Source organism: Hibiscus syriacus, unplaced genomic scaffold, assembly GCF_006381635.1.
Source record: "Hibiscus syriacus cultivar Baekdansim isolate YM2019G1 unplaced genomic scaffold, ASM638163v2 tig00110777_pilon, whole genome shotgun sequence".
Classification (NCBI taxonomy): Eukaryota; Viridiplantae; Streptophyta; class Magnoliopsida; order Malvales; family Malvaceae; genus Hibiscus; species Hibiscus syriacus.
The window spans coordinates 1,987,670-2,009,568 of NW_024062858.1; the positions used below are offsets into that span (position 1 = coordinate 1,987,670).

The window sequence follows — 21,899 nt, forward strand, 5'->3', positions numbered from 1 at the left end:
CTAGAGATATTGAGTTCAAATAATTATATTTATAGGATATATGTGTTATCAATAAGTCAAACTTTAAATAAATATTACTTTATAATCATCACATACTATTAAAATTATAAAATCAGCGAACACTACCAAATCTTTATTGTTAATTTTATTTTTATCCTTTGAAGCATCCCAACACCAATCGTCCAAGCACATGAAATAATTTTCTTGAAAAGAATGTTCCTCACATAACAAGTAATAATCAATTGCCTCCAACTTGTCTCTTCCACGAGTCTTCCACAATCAACTCATCAACGCCCCAATCTTCATAACTGAAATGTTTCACCAAATGTTATCCGAATTGCTTAACAAACAAATACATTATTACCACCATCTCCAAATAACACCCCACCCAGATATGTCTCAAGGATTATTAAGTGGTTTGCAATTTTTAAAAATTTTAGATTTTTATATACTTTAAATATATTTTTATTTTTATTAATTATTTACTTTTGTATATATCTTCTAAAATTTTATAATGTTAAAGTTTCTAAAATTTTGTAATTTCACATCCCTATATTTCTACATAAATTCTAAAATACAACTCAAAATGTTATCTTCTTCCTAACATTTTCGGCCATGACATAAAATGTTACATATTTGTATAATTTTTTCAATTGTAAGACCTAAACTTCTCACAATGTAACTTTTCTATTGTAATCGAAAATAAACAAGATAACCTTTTAGGTCGAAAACAACCTTAAATTAAGTTGCCTCACATCATAATTACATATATTTCTATTATAACTTTATAAATTTATACCTCTCTGATCTGGGACAATGTATACAGAGACTGAAAGGAGCTCTTGTCCCTCCAAAAAAAAAAAAACTTTGGTCTAATAGCTTTTTATATCCCTATCAATTTGAACTTAATAAAATTAGACTTAATTCACAGTATTTTTTTAATTAAATATCTAATAAATTCATATTGTTTTGAATTCAGATACTTTACTCCTTCAAATATTTACTCGTAAAACTCCCTCCCAGCCTTAATATATTGCTGACTCCACCCCTTTTCTTCTTTTACTTTCCACTTTTACTCAAATTACAAAGTAAAACTACCAGACAGGATACGATGATCCATTCATATTATATAGAAAAATCTTACCTTCCACCAGGCAAGTACCGACGAATGGTGAAGGGGATTTTCCGCTCCCGAAGCTCTTTCATGGCAATCTAATATATAAATACAAATGAAAGAGTTATTTACAGCATGAAAATGATGAAATAAAGCTAAAAGAATTGCAGAAAATGTTAAAGCCCCCTAATAATTCATAAGTTTACCTCAAGTGGGTCAGATTCACCCTCCAGCTCAACCATAACTGGAGCATTCATACTGCACAGAACAAAATGTTAAAGCTAATCTAAAATAAAGCTGAAAAATCTGTAGTTTTTCAATTTAACCTGATTTGCAGAGCACGAGTACCCAATATTCTAGCACGCTCATATTTGGTCATGTACTTTGATGTTTTACGATTAACTTTGTCATTATCATCACGGTCGTCTTTATCTTCGGATTCAATAGGGTCAATTGGAACATCATCGTTGTTATTGTTTTCTACATCCTCCTCCGCTCCTTCCTGTGCATCAAAAACCAGACCGATAACTTCATCAATCGCATCAAATTTCTTTCCAAACAAACAGTGTAAAATGATATCAGAAAATGAAAGATCCTCACTTCAATCTCAGGCTCCGGTGGCTCATCCTCATATCTAAAGCAACAAGTTGATCAACACGATGATTACAATATAATTTTTGTTTAGAATTTTCTTAATCTATTGACAATGAATACATTTGTAGATACAGTTACTCAAATCTAAATCCTCTAAAAATAATATATAACATTCTTTTTTATTAAATCAACGATTCAGTTTAATAGCTTAAAATGCCGAATTTGAGATTTCTTTTATTAATCCAAAACTTCAATAGAAACTAGAAAACCCAATCGTGAAAATCAATGAAGAGAAAATAGAAGAAAAGAAAGAGAGAGAACCCCATGTCCATGTCATTATAGTCATCGTCTGCCATTGTTGAGAATTTGCTAAAGCTTTGGGAGTGTCAACTCTTCAAGTCCCTGGCGTAAAGATTTACTTCCTTTGTAAAAGCCCTAGTCCAAACATTGGAGGTTTATAAAAATCAATCCTCCGTATCTATAGCCGGATTTTAACTTTTGACTCGAACAAACCCTTTAACTGAATTTAAAAAAGGTGAATAAAACTTTTGGCTCTTGACTTTCGCTTCAAACTGCAATTTGACTCTGAGTTTGTTTGTATTGCAATTTGATTCCTACTTTTGGCATTAAGATACAATTTAGCCCTGTTGAAAAGTTAGAAATCAATGAATAACATCTGATAATTTTTCATTTAAGCTCCATGTGCACTACATTACAACCAGCTTATATAGAAGCTAGCATTCTTAAAGGTTTACCTCGTGACTATCAGCCGTTTGTGGTTGTTCTAACAACTATGCAAAAATCGGTAACTCTTGATGCTTTATACACTATGTTGATGGATGCTGAAACGCAGTTGGCATGTTTTGGTGAGTCACTTGAGCCTTTTCCTATGAGTGCTCATATGGTTGAAGGGAAAGTTTCAGGAGGATTTGAAGATCAGTCTGACTCGAGGTCATCTTCTCGACAGTCGTACTCTTGTGGAAGGTTTTCTAGTCGAGGAAGGGGTCAAACAAGGCTGCAGTGTCAACTGTGTGGAAAAAATAGATATCTGGTCGATCAATGTTGGCATCGATTTGATGAAAACTTTCCTGGTGTTACTGCCAATAGCAACTCATATTCAAAAGATGATTCCAGTGTTGCTTATTATTCTGTGAATGACAACAAGAGTACTGGATGTGAATATTGTTTTACAAAACGAACTGGATTCAAGGCATCAGTTCATTACAAACCATATTCTTCTTGTGAACAATGAGTTATGGATTCAGGTGCTACACATCATGTTACTTCTGATGGTGTGAACATTAGTCAATCAGTTGATCTTGATAATCCAGGTAAACTTCTTGTCGGTAATGGAGTTGCTTCAGAAGTTGAATTTGTTGGCTATGCATCTTTGAATTCATCCTCTCGACTATTATTGTTAACTGATTTGTTGCATGCACCACAAATAACCAAGAATCTGCTCTCGGTGTCAAAGCTTGCTAGGGATAATAATGTCTTTCTCGAGTTTCATTCTCATGAATGCTTTGTTCATGATGAGAAGTCTGGTGCAGTCTTACTTCGAAGCTGAGAAGATAGTGGTTTATATGTTTTTGGTGTGCACTCTGCAGTTGATAATGGTGCTAGGGCAGAAATCAATTCAACATAGTTGTCAAAAAATGTGTATGATCTGTGGCATCAGCGGTTGGGTCATCCCTTGCATGATAGCCTAGTTAAAGTGTGTCAAGAACTGAATGTAAAACTTCCATCAAGACATATGGGAAAAAGTCATAAGTTACCTTTTCCTGACTCTACTTCTGTGTATGACACTCCATTTCAGCTAGTCTTTACATATTTATAGGGGCCCTCTCATGTTGTCTCAAATGGCTATAAGTATTATGTGACATTTTTGGATGCATGCACAAGACATTCTTGGTTATACCTACTGCATGATAAGTCTCAAGCCATTGTTGCATTTAAAATGTTTCAGCAAATGGTCAAGATTCAATTCAATTTACCTATAAAAGCAATCCAAAGTGAATGGGGAGGAGAATATCAGAGTCTGTCAAGGTATTTACTTAGTTGTGGCATCTCTCATCGTTTAACATGTCCACATACCTCGGAACAAAATGGAGTAGTTGAACGCAAACATCATCATGTGATTGAACTTGCTCTTGTACTTCTTGCACAAGCCTCCTTTCCATTCAAGTTCTGGGCTTATGCTGTTGTTACAATTGTCCATTTAATCAACAAGATTCCTACAAGGGTTTTAGAAGGAATATCTCCCTTTGAAAATTATTTTAGAAGAAACCTTATTATGGATAGCTAAGGGTGTTTGGATGTTTGTGTTTCCCTCATTTGAGACCCTATCTGAAGCACAAGTTAAAGTTTTTATCTAAACCTTGTACTTTTTTAGGGTATAGTCCACAACGTAAAGGCTTTCAATGCCTTGTTCATACTGGTCAAGTATATATAACTAGACATGTGGTTTTTGATAAACTACATTTTTCCTTTTGTAAAGTTGTATGAGAAGGTTTCTAATGAATCTAATACTTCTAGTTCATCTAGCTCTTTACAGATTGTGGCAGATGTCAATAAATTTCAACATATGTCTGATGAGGAATCTGATCATAATTCAATGGCTAACAACAATCAAGAAATGGTATCCAGTGATGGTTCCAGTTCTAGTTTGGCAGAAGCAAACAAGAGTTAAACTGAAGCACAAGAAGATGTAGTTGATATTTTGAGTGGTGCACATGATGAGGTTGTACATACGATGACTAGTATACCACAATCTGCTACTGCTTGTGTCCCAAGTACAGGTGGTGACTCTGGTATATCAATGAACACACACTCGATGATGACTAGGAGTAAATGTGGTGTGTTTAAACCAAAGATGTATGTCAGCTCACTTGCTGATGAAGTGCCACATGATATTTATGTTGATTTTAAATCACCAAGGTGGAAAGAAGTTGTTCAAGCATAATTTAATGCACTACAGTCAAATAAAACTTGGACTCTCGTCAGGTTACCTGAAGATCATGTTGTTGTTAGCTGTAAGTGGCTGTTTCGAGTCAAAAAGAACCCTGATGGGTATGTTCAAAGGTATAAAGCCAGATTAGTTACAAAGAGTTATTCACAAGTTCCATGTTATAACTTCAAGGATACATACAATCCTGTCATCAAGTTTGCCACTTTAAATATTGTGCTTGCTATTGATGTGGCAAGAAAGTGGTCAATTAGACATGTTGATGTAAATAATGCTTTCTTAAATGGTGAGTTAGCTGAGATGTTTTCATGCAACAACCACCTGGATTTGAGGAATATGGTGTTGATGGAAGTTCTCTTATGTGTAAACTTAGTAAGGCATTGTATGGCCTTAGACAAGCACCAAGAAACTGACATGACAAACTCAAAGCAAGTTTGATTCGATTGGGGTTTACTGAATCCAAAGTTGATGTGTCTTTATTTGTCAAGAACGATGCCAGCTATCATATATACATACTTGTTTATGTGGATGACATTATAATTACAGGTGACTCTTCTCTTAGTATTGATAGTGTTGTTCATGCTCTGAGTCATGATTTTTCCTTGAAGGATTTAGGAAGCTTGGATTATTTTTTGGGAATTGAGGTTGTTGAGTTAATCGATCGATGAATCGGCCAAGAGGGGGTGAATTGATAATAAAAATTTTGGTGGAAGCTTTTGCAGAAAATTGAAAATATTTGCATAGCGATTTAGAGTGGTTCGACTTTCTCAACCAAAGTCTACGTCCACTACCTTAGCTATCCACACTAAGGATTTTCCAAAAAAAATACTAATTTGTTCTTTCTTTTGAGGAAAAATATTAACCTTACATCTCCCTCAAGAATTATAACCCAAATTCTTAAGAACACTCTCTCCCAAAGAGAAGAATACAGATTTCGCAAACTTACAGAAAAATCTCAGAAGGCAAGATGTTTGCACAATTCTAGAACAAAGAAAGAACACTCAAGAATGAATACAATTGAGCACAAATGGTGTTCTTGAAAGCAAAATGAATATTTAATGGAAATAGGCTTGAAAATGCTCAAACAATAAGTTTAAGGCTTTCTCTTTGATTCTCTCTTTGATTCTCTCTTGATTCTTGTTTCTTTTTTTTTTCATCAATGGCTCCTAAGCTTGTTTAAATACACCTTAAATCACTTCTGAACGTTGAGGATCATTGGTGAAGTCAATAGAGCTGTTGTGGTGTGAATACCAATTAAAATATCACTTTGGAGCGTGGGTGTATCGGTACACTATCTAGGTGTATCGATGCACTCAGTGTAAAATTCAAATATTTCGACTGTTGGTTGACTTAGTGTATCGGTACATCCCAGGTGTATCGGTACACTAATTACATTCGATGTTTCTCGGAGCCAAGAGTGTATCGATGCATCTGTTGTGTATCGGTATACAAAATGCATTTGATGTTGGGGTGTATTAGTACATCAAAGAGTGTATCGGTACCCAAATTACATTCGATATTGGGGGTGTATCGATACATCCAAGAGTGTATCGGTACCTCCCTTTGTAAAAATCATTTTTGACCCGATTGAGGTTCGAAATACTTTGTAAAAATTGTTTCAAAAATATTTTAAGACTAAAACACAATTTTACACTTAAGCAAGGATTAAAATTGACATTTGAAAGCTTAGAGTAATATTTTTTATATTCGAATAATTTACTCGAATATTAGTTTTGAAATCGAATATAAAATCTTAAAATTCAATAGGACTTTATTTGTTATATCGAAACATGAAAATGTTTTCAACAATCTCCCCATTTTTGATATAACAAAATATTTTAGTAATTTTAAGATTTTCTTTGAAAACTATTTTTGAAATCATTTTTGAAAATTACTCCACCTTACTTTATTTCCCCCCCTTTTTGTTAAATCAAAAAGATTCTATAAAACGTTTTTAAACAAGTTTTTTTAAGAAAATAACCAATTGATTTAAATATAGATATAGCTTAAGCTGCTAAGATCACAATCAAGAGAAAGATTAGCCATTATTTCATAATCAATATTAATAAATAATGTGTAATGGTAAATTGATCATATTCAACTAAAATGTAAATGATGCAAAAAACTAATAAAACCAATATAAATTAATCAAACCAAATTCAAACAATCAAAACCAAATATATATATATATAAGCATTCAAGTTCAAACATCCTAACATCCAAAATATATCAATCCAAACATATCCAAAATGTTTTAACAATTAAGTTCAACTCAACTTAAGAAAACAAAGCAAGAAAAGATTTGATCATCCATCGGTGGAGCAGGAGGTGATAAATGTGCCCATATATTGGCCACATCACATGTAAGCACATCGACCCTTTTGTCCATAGCATCGAATCGATGATTCATCGCTTCGTTGTTAGCAGTTAAATGAGACTCGATGGATGCAAATCTCATGTCAAGTGTCTCTATGAACGATCGAAAATATGGAGGCATCTGACTCTCTTGTTGTACCGGCTCGTCCTCGGGTACGTGATCATCTATATCACGCATGAGTTCTTCAAGCTCGGATCATCGTCTGCAGCCGGTGCTGGAGGAGTTCGTGAAGAGCTAGCACCCGATGTTTTCTCGGTGGATCGAACCCATTGATCCTTTTCCCCGGACCATCCTGATTTCTTCAAGGTTGTGAAATTTATTTGGTTCTTAAGGGGATGACTACATCAAGCGAGACCCTAAGATTGAATTTGATAAATAAGTTGCTAAAAAGACAACCGTAAACTAAGGTTTCTACATATTTAGAGAGAATGTTGTTCACGGTTTTGACTAGCTCACCGAAAATGATTTGTGGCAAATTTATTTTCTTTTTATTTTGGATACAATGTATCCACCATAAATCTATAACTATAAGGGTGGAGTATCTACCTCCGGATGGTATAAACCACCAAGAGATTATCAAGTGGAGGAATCGCTCGTGATAAGTCAATAAAGTACTCGCACTTGCCTTAGCCTTATATCGGGTAGCCACAATCTCTTTTTCGTTATCTAAACCATTGTTATCTAATTCAAAAATATTAGTGATTGTGTCGAAGTCAATATAAACAAATTGGCCTAAGAGATAAGACTGAATACCTATGGTTTCATTACGAGACTCGTTTTGGACACAAACCATATTGAAATAGAAAATGTGGACAAATTGGTGATAAACAATCGGTTTAAGCTGAAATAGTTTATCAAATTTCCAAGATAGCAAGGTAGGAAGATATTCAAAATTCATATCAATCATTGCTTGGATAGAAGGGAAAAGTTCTTCCCAGATTTTATATGACTCAAATAAATTATGGAACATATGATAAAGATTTTCTCTACGACCAGGTTCATTAAAACAAAAGTTTAGAATGGTCATTTCCGGTTCATTTGGGTTTGGATTTAGATTGGGATGTGGAATAGGAGGTCGGTTTTGAGATTGGTTTGAACGACTAGATGAAAACCTAGGGCGTTTAGAGTGAGACATGGTTAAAGATCAGAATGGATAAGGTTACCTGCAATTTTAAAACACATGTATGCAATATAATCAATCCCAAAACTCAATATGAGTTGCAATATTCAAGGTTATCTAAATAATATCTTAATGGGAAAAATTTGAAAACTATTTTGAAAACAATGTTTGAAAAATCATATTATGTATACTTTTCATGAAAATAACATAATTAAATCAAAAACAACAATTTTAAAATCAAAACATTTTTTTTAATTTTGAAATTAAAAAAAATGGACAAAATTATGTGTTTTTGATGAAATTAGTTATAGATTATAGTTCTAAACTACAATCTAACAAATGCCCGATATCTAATTCAACCTAGAACCAATCAAAATTAGTCATAAGTTCAAAATCATTAAAATATGGGTTTTAGAAAATTTACCTTGAAAAATTGGGATTGAGTGGACTGTAGTGTTGTTTGCATAGATTTGTTAATGCAAGCAGGATTATGAGTTGATAAACGAATGGAATCTGACTTAAATCATTGGTTTTGGAGCAATTGTGAGAGTAGAGTGTGAGAGAGAGGGAACGGTGGCAAGAGTGTTAATGTTTGGGTTTTGAGAAAATGTTAGAATTTTAGGGGTTTAATACCTAAAACCGGACGAGTGTATCGATACACATTCAAGGAATGCATCGGTACACTATCATAGTGTATCGATACATAGTGAGGGTGTATCGATACACTACGCACAAAAATGACAAAATCCATTTTAAACACTTAAAATGCTAAATAAATCAGCTCTAGTGGTATTGGCAACTCATATTTTGAAAATTAACTATGTTCAATCAATCAAATCTATCTTTAAATCTTATTTGAACATAAAATTAATTTTCACTAAAGATTATAAACTCCCTCTAACTATTAGCAAAGAATGCAATAAAAAGTGTTATTTTTATAAGCATTTTTCATTTCTAATTAAAAGTGATAAATTATTTTAAACACTAAGTTAAGGTATGTTGGTTAAACCTAATTCTCTCCTAAGTGTCCAAAATCTTTCTTTATCTAAAGGTTTTGTAAAAATGTCTGCTAATTGATGCAAAGTATCAACAAATTCTAAAACTACATCCCCTTTAGTGACATGATCTATAATGAAATGATGTATAATTTCAATGTGTTTAGTTCTAGAGTGTTGGATGGGATTTTTAGTGAAACAAATAGCACTAGTATTGTCACACTTGATAGGTATGGTACCAGCTTCAATTCCATAATAAAAAAGTTGTTGTTTCATCCATAAAACTTGAGCGCAACAACTACCAGCTGAAATGTATTCCGCTTCAGTGGTAGATAATGCAACACAATTTTGTTTCTTTGAAAACCATGAAATCAACATATTTCCTAGTAATTGACAAGTACCGGAGGTGCTTTTCCTATCTATTTTGCATCCTCCATAATCCGCATTAGAGAAGGCATGCAAGCTAAATCTAGAGTCTCTAGGATACCAAAGTCCTAAACTATGAGTGTCCTTAAGGTATCTAAAGATTCTTTTAATGGATTTTAAATGTGATTCTTTAGGACATGATTGAAATCTAGCACATAAGCAAACACTAAACATTATGTCCAGTCTACTTGTGGTTAGATAAAACAAAGAGCCAATCATAGACCTATATAATTTAACATCTATACATTTACCTATTTCATCTTTGTCAAGATTTGTAGATGAGCTCATTGGAGTGGCTTGGGGTTTTCTATCTTCCAATCCAAAATTTTTGAGCATATCCTTGACGTATTTTTCTTGATTGATTAAGATGACATCTTTTCTTTGTTTGATTTGGAGCCCCAAGAAAAATGAAAGCTCCCTCATCATGCTCATCTCAAATTCACTTTGCATTAGCTTAGAAAATTCTTGGCAAAGAGCATCATTAGTAGAACCAAATATTATATCACCAACATAAATTTGAACTACTAATAAATCTTTACCTTTTTGCTTTAAAAACAATGTAGTGTCAACATTCCCTTTTGAAAAACCTTTTTCTATTAAAAAAATTGACAATCTTTCATACCAAGTTCTAGGAGCTTGTTTTAAACCACATAAAGCTTTTGTCAATTTAAAAACATGATCTGGAAATTTTGAATCTTCAAAACCAGGAGGTTGTTCCACATACACTTCTTTTTTTATAAAACCATTTAAAAATGCACTTTTAACATCCATTTGATATAATTTAAATTCATTGAAACATGCAAATGCTAATAATATTCTTATTGCTTCCATCCTAGCTACGAGAGTGTATGTTTCATCATAATCTATGCCCTCTTCTTGAGTATAGCCTTGAGCAACAAGTCTAGCCTTGTTCCTCACTATATTACCACTTTCATCAAGCTTATTCATAAATACCCATCTAGTACCTACAATAGATTTATTACTAGGCCTTTCAACTAATGTTCATATTTTACTTCTCTCAAATTGATTTAACTCTTCTTGCATAGCAATAATCCAATTTCCATCTTTTAATGCTTCTTGGATATTCTTAGGCTCTATGCATGAGATAAATGCAACATAATTACAAATATTTCTAAGAGAAGATCGAGTTGTTACCCCTTTGGATGGATCACCTATAATTTCACCATCATTGACATAGTTGTATTCTCTTAGGTAAGAGATTTCCCTTTCTTCAATGGTTGGATTCTCGAGAGCATCGTGAGTTTCCTCATCTTTCATTTCTTTCTTTGATGATGGTTCTCCAACGTCATATCTAACGTCATTTGTATTTACAATAGCTACGTCATCATCAGCATAAGAATCCTTCCTCGAAAGGGGATTATCATTGAAAACAACATGTATAGACTCTTCTACCACTAAAGTTATTTTATTAAATATTTGATAAGCTTTAGAATTTAAGGAATAACCCAGAAAAAATTCCTTCATCACTTTTAGCATCAAATTTGCCAAGATTTTCTTTACCGTTGTTTAAAACAAAACATTTACATCCAAACGGATGAAAATAATTAATGTTAGGTTTTTTATTTTTGAAAAGTTCATATGTAATTTTATTTAAAATTGACCTAATCATTACTCGGTTTATAACATAACAAGCGGTATTTGTAGCTTCCGCCCAAAAATATTTTGGTAAATTATTTTCACAAAGCATGGTTCTAACCATTTCTTCTAGAGTTCGATTTTTCCTCTCAACAACTCCATTTTGTTGAGGGGTTCTAGGTGCTGAAAAATTATGGCTAATACCATTATAATTACAAAAATCAGTAAATCCAAGATTTTCAAATTCAGTACCATGATCACTCCTAACACTATTTATGGAGTAATCTTTTCGTTTTGGATTACTTTTGAAAACGTGATGAATTTTTGTAATGCTTCATCTTTAGTACTTAAGAATAAAACCCAAGTATATCTAGAATAGTCATCTACCAATACAAAACATTATTTTTTCCACCTAAGCCAACAGTCCTAATTGGCCCAAAAAGATCTATATGGATCAATTGTAATACTCTACTAGTTGATACATCATTAATGGATTTAAAGGAGGCTCTTTTGTGTTTTCCTTTAGCAAATGCATCACATATTTTATCTTTGTCAAATTTTAGCTTTGGCAACCCTCTTACTAAATCTCCTTGAATTAGTCTTTGTAAAACACTTATGCTAGTATGTCCTAGTCTTCTATGCCATAACCAACTATCATGTTCATCCTTAGCAATTAGGCACAAATTAGTCATATTAATAGAATCTAAATGCACAATGTATATGTTTCCTATTCTATGACCAACAAACGTAATCCGATTATATGCATTGTCAATGACTTTACAACCATTAGTTTTAAAAAAGACATTGTATCCTTTATCGCATAATTGACTAATACTCAATAGATTATGCTTTAACCCATTCATATATAATACATTTTCTATTTGTATGGAAGAGGTATTACCTATAGTACCTATACCTTCAATGTAACCTTTTGAGTTGTCACAAAAGGTTACCACTCCTCCATTTTTGTCGTTAAGCACAATAAACCGGCTCTTGTCTCCGGTCATGTGTCTTGAGCATCCACTATCAAGGAACCATGAATTTGAACTTGTATTTTGTACCTTGTAGTCATGCTCCTTTTCCTACAAACATAGTTTAATTTTTTTTATTTTTGGTACCCAAATTATTTTGGGTCCATATTCATTAGTCCCTAAAATCCTAGTCCCCTTGGTATCCATTTGTGTAGGATATCCTTATCTTTAGTAGTAATGAGTTCTTTAGGAACCCATATACTTCTAATGATTTTACCATTAGAGGTTCTTTGGGGACCTCTATGATTGTAGTTTTCAAAACTTTTTCTAACAAAGTTGGATTTTGAACTTTCTCTATTTTCAAAATGTTTTTGTAACACCCCCAACCCGTACCCGACCCGGATACGAGTCCGAGGTGTCACATTGACTTTTCAAACTTTGAATCTTGACAAAATTCAAAGAAAATTTAAAACTTTCCTTAGAGTGAAAGCAGTTTAGTTACGTAATTTGACCACAATAACCAAAATCGATCAGAGCATATTTAACTCAATCAATTAGTACATGCCAACTATATTCAAAATAACAAAAATCATTTAACTCATCTATTTTCTGATTTGAAATCTTGTAAGGGAGATGCTGACCTGTATTACTCTTCTTCTCTTCTCTTCTTGCTTTTGTACCCTACGTGTGAAACAATCACACGCTAAGTCGAAGACTTAGTGAGGCATAAAAACTTATAATGCACTTTATAACATATATCAATACATGCATGTTCTGTTCTATCATGTTATACCAAATTACATGATTTCCTCGTATCATATAAAATCATATCAGATTAATTACAGTAAATACATACATACACATAACTCATCATTAACAGTTTATCATGTAATCACATACTTTTATGCTTAACCTTTTCAATCAAACACTATACATACACAACATCATATCATTTCTATAACATTTATCATATCACTAACATATATTTGTTTATATCTCTTGATTAGCCCATGTACATATATGAGAACTATAGATATGTGAGTTTATGGAGGTTGTGCACTAATGATGTCACCACAGCTCATATAAATGCACCGAAGTGCCACATACAATTGCACCGTAGTGCCGCGTAGAATTGCACCGTAGTGCCATATAATAATGTCCATAAGGACCACATATCATTCCTTAAGAATCATATACATATACTAGGGATCAAGTATGTGTCTCACCAGACTTCACACATGTTCCAAAGAATACATATATGTCCCGAAGGACCACATATCATTCCTTAAGAATCATATACATATACTAGGGATCAAGTATGTGTCTCACCAGACTTCACACATGTTCCAAAGAATACATATATGTCCCGAAGGACCACATAGACCCTCGACTCTTGGCATGCCAACTATACCCCTAGCTCTCATGACACATAACATTAGCATTGTCATTTATATCATTTCATATTCACACATGCATATTAATTATCTTTTATCACATGTCTGATCTCTTATAATCATGTAATCGCATAGCTCATGTCATTTCTTGTAAAATCGCATATAGCATGTAATACATATAACTTATACACTTTCTCATATGTTCACATAGTTCACATCACATGAATCATATCTTTTCATATAATTTATGCTTTATTCTCTTATATTCTCATACATGTAATACATATCAAGCATGGTTACACAACTCCTTTCGATATAACTTGCATGTACCTATATTCTTTTTCATATACTCACATAGTCATATAGTATAATATTTCATATAACCTCATGAAACAACTCACATGGATACATACTCAAATACTCATAGTTACATATCACTTAAATTATTCATATTTACCTAATTCATGGTCATATAGCTTTTATCACCAAGTCACTTATCTAATCTCTTATTCTCATATGTTCATATTTATTATATAACACATAAGTTTTATTGCATATTTATATCTCATTTCTACATCACTAATTCATAATATAATTTACATCATATCATCTACCTTATTTTGTATTTCTCAGTATACACTTACATTTCCTAACCTACATTATACTTATAAACCTGAATATATTACTTCTATTATTTCTTTTATGTACAATTTAATCTATTTACTTAATTCAATTCCGTACAACTCCTATAATCATTTCATATCACTCCATAGCTTCTATTATACAACTAATGTATCATAATTTTATTTAAGCATATGAATCTTTCTCCTCTATCTTATCTTATATGCTCATAGTATCACTGAAGTTCAAGTCTCCTAGTTAATATATTATTTATGTAACCTTTGCTTACTTAGTTCATATCCTTTCTCATAAACTCACTTTTACCATATTCTCATATTATTACTTAAATTATCTCATAACATGTATTCAAGTAGTAATATTTCATTTATATATATATATATATATATATATATATATATATATATATATATATATATATATATCAAAGATCTTATCACATAACTTATCTTTTATATTCATATAATTTATTATCATATCATATGGTTTTTATCATCATAACATATCACATATTCACATCAACCATATAATACATATATACAATAACATGTCAACACATATAAATCATACACATATATACTTCTATTTATGAATTCATGCATTTTACTATGGAAATAGACTTGTCGCAAGTCTTATTTCCATTTAACATCATATAATATTAATATGCACTCACCTGGCCTCACTAGTCCATTCCAATCTCTTATCTTCCCTTTTTATCGATCTTACTTGTCAATGATTTCGGAACTCGTTTAGGCTCTGAATCTACATAATTATACATTTTAAGACAATTATTAGATACCTACACCTTGTAATTTGATACTAGCAACTTAAACGAACTTATTAAACCAATATTTACAATTTTCCTTTAGGGGGAATCGGTTCCCTCCTGTGGGGGTATCGGTTCCCCCTTGACATTCTGTAATTCTGGTTCGTTTGAGGGGGTATCGGTTCCCCTTGAATGGGTACCGATTCCCCTTGCCCAAAAATCACATTTTGAGCTCAAAAATCACTTCATTTTCAGCTCAACACTTCATACTTCACTCCCTTTAATATTCCTAACTTTCATACACATACTTAAACCAATAAATTTTCATTCAATATCTCTTCAACTTAAAAATTCACTCTTCCACATAGCATTCAAGAATCATACCAATTTTTCCATGTTATCCAAAATTAATTCTAACACTTATAACTTCTTACTCTTCCATATGACAAGTCAAATTCAACTTCAAAATCTATTAACTCCTTCTATTTCACTAATTCACTTAAAAACTCTTCATATTTAATCCTTTATAACTCATCCATTTTGAAGTTTCAACCTACTTTAATCTCTAAATAATCTTTCTTAGCACCCCAAGAATCAAAACTAAGCTTAAAACTCAAGAATTAACCAACTGAAATTAAACTTACCTTTGCCATGGAGCTTACGGGAAGAGAGGAGGAAGGAGATGACTCAAGCTCCAGATCTTTCTTTTCTTCTCACCCTTTCCACGTTTTTATCACCTTAAAAGAAAGATAAAAATCTTTCTGGTCAAATGACCATTTTACCCTTAATTTTCTTTAATAATTACTAAATAACCTTCATCATATATTTCCAATAATCATTAAATTATTTTATTCTTCTACGTTAGTCACCAAATTCTGAAACTTTTCAATTTAGTCACTAACCCGGTATTGCGGATGTTACAGTTTTGTTTCAACTTTATTGAAAAAAGCTTTAAGACCATCAATTTATTTTTTATGATCGTCATAAACTCTTGAAAGTAATATATGCAAATCAGTATTTTTCTTTCCAAAATCTTCGATTTTGATTTGCAATTCTTTAATTTTACTTTCAAGATCATTGTTGGTCTTGGATATGAGATCATTTTCGTTTTTCAATTTTAAAATATCATTTTTTTATTTCAAAAATAATTTCTCATAATCCGAAGCCAACCCAGTATATTCCTCTACTAACTCATCAAAAGAATAATCTTCGAAATCAAATGAGTTAGAGGTTACCTGAGAATCTTCCCTGGTGGTCATCAAGCACAGGTTCACTACTTCTTGTTCCTCTTCATTTGATGATTCATCATCATCACTCCAAGTAGCCACGTGTGCCTTGTGATTATTTTTTAATTGACCCTTCTTCTTTAATTGCGGGCAATCGTATTTGACATGCCCCAGCTTTTTGCATTCATAGCAAATGATAGGGTCCTTCTCATTTGGTTCATTTTTGAAGCCTTCATTTCTTTTGAATTTACTTCCTCTGTTGGGCTTCATTAATTTTCTGAACTATTTGGCAAATAATGGCATTTCTTCATCATCGTCGTCATCATCAGAATCACTCTAAACTTTTGTGGATTTGAGAGCAACTCCAGCGTTTTTCTTCTTCTCCGTCTCCTTCTTTGTCTCGTCCTTCTTCTCGAGGTCTACCTCATCTTGAATCATCATTTCATGTGTGAGGAGAGAACCGATGAGTTCATCGAGAGTTAAAGACTTTATATTTTTAGCTTCGATGATCGTCGTCTTCTTCGATTGCCAAGCTTTAGGAAGAGAATATATTAACTTTCTCACAAGCTTCACATTTAGAATGATCTCTCCATATGATTTGAGACCATTGACAATCACATAAAATCTATCCGTCATAGCTTTGATATCTTCATCCGGTTTCATCTTGAATTTTTCATAGCTATGAGTTAGAAGACTAATTTTAGATTCTTTTACCTCGTCTGTTCCTTTATGAGTGACTTGTAGTTTATCCCATATTTCATTTGTAGTTGTACAAGATGAAACTCTCTCGTATTTATCTGGTCCAAGAGCACAAAATATAATATGGATAGCTTTTGAGTTGAGTTGGAACATTCTTGTCTCTTCTTCACTCCACAATCTTGAATGAGTGAATAGTATGATGTATCCGTCTTCCACGATATTTCATGCTCCCGTATCACTTTCTTGATTGAAGTACCTCATTATATTCTTCCAATAAGCATAATTAGCTCCATTGAAGAAATGAGGCTTATTGACAGGCATTGAATCAATACCGAAGTTGATGTTTGAAGTGAAGGTCATTGATGACTTGAATATTGATATAACTCTTCCCAAATTGACTCAAGAGGTGGTTAAACCTTCAAATGAGTGTAGCTCTGATATCAATTGTTGAGTTAATCGATCGATGAATCAGCCAAGAGAGGGTGAATTGGCAATAAAAATTTCGGTGGAAGCTTTTGCAGAAAATTGAAAATATTTGCACAGCGGTATAGAGTGGTTTGACTTTCTCAACCAAAGTCTACATCAATTACCTTAGCTATACACACTGAGGATTTTCCAACAAATTTACTAATTTGTTCTTTCTTTTGAGGATAAAGAGTAATCTTACAACTCCCTCAATAATTATACCCAAAATTCTTGAGAACACTCTCTCCCAAAGAGAAAAATACAAATTTCGCAAACTTACAGAAAAACCTCACAAGGCAAGATGTTTGAACAATTCTAGAACACTCAAGAATGAATACAATTAAGCACAAATGGTGTTCTTGAAAGCAAAATGAATATTGAATGGAAATAGGCTTGAAAATGCTAAAACAATAAGTTTAAGGCTTTTTCTTTGATTCTCTCTTAATTCTTGTTTCTTGTTTTTTTATTAATGGCTCTTAAGCTTGTTTAAATACACCTTGGATCACTTTTGAACGTCGGGGATCATTGGTGAAGTCAATAGAGTCGTTGTGGTGTGAATACCAATTAAAATATCACTTGGGAGCGTGGGTGTATCGGTACACTGTCTAGGTGTATCGGTACACTCAGTGTAAAATTCAAATATTTTGACCGCTGGTTGACTTAGTGTATCGGTACATCCAGGTATATCGCTACACTAATTACATTCGATGTTTCTCGGAGCCAGGAGTGTATCGATACATCTGTTGTGTATCGGTACACAAAATGCATTCGATGTTGGGGTGTATCGGTACATCAAAGAGTGTATCGGTACCCAAATTACATTCGATGTTGGGGGTGTATTGATACATCCAAGAGTGTATCAGTACCACCCTTTGTAAAAATCATTTTTGGCCCGATTGAGGTTTGAAATACTTTGTAAAAATTGTTTCAAAAATATTTTAAGACTAAAACATAATTTTACACTTAAGTAAGGATTAAAATTGACATTTGAAAGCTTAGAGAAATATTTTTTATATTCGAATAATTTACTCGAATATTAATTTTGAAATCGAATATAAAATCTTAAAATTCAATAGGACTTTATTTGTTATATCGAAACATCAAAATGTTTTCAACAGAGGTTAAGCATACAGAGAAGGCATTGATATTGTCTCAACGCAAATATAATCTTGAACTTTTGGAATAGACTAGTCTGTTGAATGCTAGACCTACAGTTACACCAATGATTTGAGCCTAAAAAATGACTCAGGAAGCTGGTGAACTATTAAATGATGCTCGTGAATATCGCAGTATTGTTGGTGCTCTTCTGTATGTATGTCATACAAGGTCGGACATATCATTCAGTGTTAATAAAGAAACACAGTTCATGCATAGTCCACGTGAGTTACATCTAGCTGTTGTTAAAAGGATACTCAGATATTTGGTTGGTACACTAAACTATGGCCTAACATTTTTTTGCAATGGTGTATCAAAGGATGTTGTAGCATTTGTTGATGTTGACTGGGTGGCAGTTTGGATGATAGGAGGTAAGTTTTTCGTCATGCAGTCTTTCTCGGTCCATGTCCTATGATTTGGTGATCTAGGAAGCAAAAACCAGTATCAAGATCTACAATGGAGGCTGAGTACAGAAGTGTAGCTGATGCTGCTGCAGAAGTCACATGGATAAGTTCATTGTTGTGTGAACTTGGTGTTGAATATCGAAACATGTCTGTTGTGTGGTGTGACAACACTAGTACTGTTGCATTAAGCACTAATCCTGTTTATCATGCACAATCCAAACATGTTTATATGGATGTTCATTTTGTGCGTGAAAAGGTAGCAGCTAAACAGATTCAAGTCAATTATGTGCCTGCAATTCACCAAGTAGCAGATGGTGTTACAAAGTCACTAACAAAAGGAGCATTTAAACTATTTCGAGAGAAGATGTGTGTTCTACCTTTTTAAAAGAAGAAGATGACGAAGCGGGGAGAATATTGAAATATGTATTCTGGAATACACGATTTTATTCTAGAATATGCAGGAACGTATGCATGTGCTCCTAATATGTGCATTACATTACAACCAACTTATATAGAAGATGTGCCTTCAAGCTTACTCAACCTCTATAACAACATCATAACAGAATCCAACATTCCTTAACAGCCATAACAACTCACACACACACACAATACACATATTAGCAACACATGCATACGTTCCTACATATTCTAGAATACAATCATGTATTCTAGAATACATATTCCAATAGGCCCCTCACTTTTTTTTGGTGCAATTTGACACTTGAATTTTTTCTTTGATATGTAATTTGACATATGACTTTGATTTTGACTTTAATTTTACCCTTGACTTTTTTAGTATAAGTTTAATGTAGTCGAGACGCTCATCATCAAATCTCTTAGCAAGTCACTCTTATTTAATGTACTAAATTGATGAGTTTTCGCTTTATGGAAGATTGATGGGAAATTTGAGTTAGTTGGTCTAAGGTATAGTTACTATATTACAAAATTTGAGAATCTGGAGAATAGAATGATATGGTGGATCAATGGCGGATCCAAAACTTAAGAAATAAAAATATTATTTTTTCAGCAAAATGGGTTTGATTTGTTTTCATTTTCTTATCCTTAATATATTAAACTATATTTAATAATTTATCTAAAATAATGATTATGCACTGGCCCCTAGAGGGGGCCAAGTGCATTCGCCCCTATAATAGATGGTACGCGAAAGATTATGGATCATTATCTCACGGTGCAAAGTTATTAACCTAATTTTCATTCTGAAATAGAGATGGTTCTCTCAATGCTAATTTGGACCCATCTTCTTAGATAATTGTAAGGGTGTGTTTGGTTAACAGAATGTAAGATTATCAGCGAGAATAAGATTACCGGCGGGAATAAGATTACTGAGAATGTTGTATTTTGTGTTTGGTTCGTTTAGCAGGAATGTAAGATTACATTGTTTGGTTAAAGGAATAAAAAATTATTGTAATGTATATTTTACCAAATTGTAATTTGTATATATTTGTTTTTTAACAAGTTGAATTCTACTATAATTTCAATATAATTAATTTATATATTTTCTTTAAAAAATTAAATTTATAAAATTTATATAATTTTTTTTACAAAATTGAAAAGATATATAGGTTTAATGAAATGGTAAAATTTTATTTTAACCCCTGAACTTCATATAAAATTCTAATTATGAATTTTTTTTGTAACTCTAAAATAATTTAAGGATAAATTTGTAATTTAACCTTCGTAGAATTTTTTTTATTCAACGACAGAAGAAATATATTTTTGAAAAAAAAATTAGGACATTTTAGTCCAAAACGCCAAGAATGTAACGATACCTAAGGGAAGGGGACAATCAAATTCCCGGTAATATACCCAAAAAATATCACTGTTGAGAATAAATGATTACGGGGGTTGGGAATGTGAGCTAATCAAACGGGAGAATGACATTCCCCGGTAATCCAAGATTACATGAACCAAAAGCTTCCTAAGAATCAGATCCATAAATTTGGACCCATAAATACTAAGCAATAGTTGATATACAAGTTATCGAGAATAACTTATTTGTATGTTCACTCCGCTTCCTACTTTTTTCCTATATATATATACTTGCAGGTATGGGAAAATTCTGTAAAAGATTAATGCCAGCTTCGTGCTTGTAGTAGTAAATTTGATGGGCCTGCAATCCTAAAGGTATCCAGGAGATGAATTTACGTAAATGGTTATACATAAATCTATGTTCAAATCAACAAATGGTCTTTTAACCTTTTTATTTTTAGGATAAATTAGTTTCAGACACCAGTTTAAAGTCGTAGTTCTCATATCAGTTGAGCATTGAACCTTATCAGATCAGTTGAGCATTGAACCTTACTCCATATCGAATTTAAGTGAACCGAGTATAAAATTGGATATTTGAATCAGTCCTGAATTTTGCGTCTTTTTTCTTGCAGAGATGTGCTTCAAATTCAAATCTGATGGACATCATCAATCTAGAGAAGGTACGGATGAGATCGAATTAGTTGGACCATTGGATGGAGGAAAGTTTAAGGAATAACCATAGAGATGTGCCGCCTAGACATATGCATGTTGACGATGAGAAGAGTGACAAAATCCTCGAAGTAGATACTTGGAAAACTCACTCACTTGAAGTCCCAGCAAAGTAACCCGAACTTTCGGTCATCTCAGCATAGTATTTTAATCCCAACATCAATTTTTTATCAACATATTCCTTGTTGAAAATAAATTATTAGTTTACTAATGGTCAACCAATATTATTAATTTGGCATGTGAACAATGTATCATATCATCGTTATTGGATGATTTGACATATGTTACATCATCATTTTCAAACAATGTGACATATAATACCATTACTTTAGGGTGATATGTAATAGTGGATTTAAATCACGATTAGGGTTTTTTAATGGTTGTTCGTCAAGTGGTTGGTCATCGACTTGAGGCATGATTAAGGGTAGATTCGGTCGACGGCAACGACGACGGTCGACATAGTTATAGGGATTGAAGTTAAAATTTTCAGAGTT

At 32.7% G+C, this 21,899-nt stretch overlaps 2 protein-coding genes and 1 long non-coding RNA gene across 3 annotated transcripts; 2 read left to right on the forward strand and 1 right to left on the reverse strand.

Annotated features, from left to right (window-relative positions):
• Window positions 1-205: 205 nt before the first annotated feature.
• On the reverse strand, window positions 206-2,099 carry LOC120139916 (DNA-directed RNA polymerases II, IV and V subunit 6A-like). The gene is made up of 6 exons (XM_039155013.1): window positions 2,030-2,099; window positions 1,715-1,748; window positions 1,441-1,616; window positions 1,321-1,372; window positions 1,145-1,212; window positions 206-308 (listed from the first exon to the last, which is right to left on the reverse strand). Exons 1-6 carry the CDS (start codon window positions 2,062-2,064, stop codon window positions 239-241), a joined length of 435 nt encoding a protein of 144 aa, XP_039010944.1. The 5' UTR covers window positions 2,065-2,099; the 3' UTR covers window positions 206-238.
• A 309-nt stretch (window positions 2,100-2,408) lies between these two features.
• LOC120140005 lies at window positions 2,409-3,275 on the forward strand. Its single transcript, XM_039155078.1, has 2 exons — window positions 2,409-2,883; window positions 2,974-3,275. The coding sequence occupies exons 1-2, from the start codon at window positions 2,409-2,411 to the stop codon at window positions 3,273-3,275; spliced, it is 777 nt and encodes a 258-aa protein (XP_039011009.1).
• Window positions 3,276-20,968: 17,693 nt separating this feature from the next.
• On the forward strand, window positions 20,969-21,459 carry LOC120139896. Its single transcript, XR_005517683.1, has 2 exons — window positions 20,969-21,113; window positions 21,309-21,459. It is a non-coding gene; the product is annotated as an uncharacterized LOC120139896 (long non-coding RNA).
• Window positions 21,460-21,899: the final 440 nt, after the last annotated feature.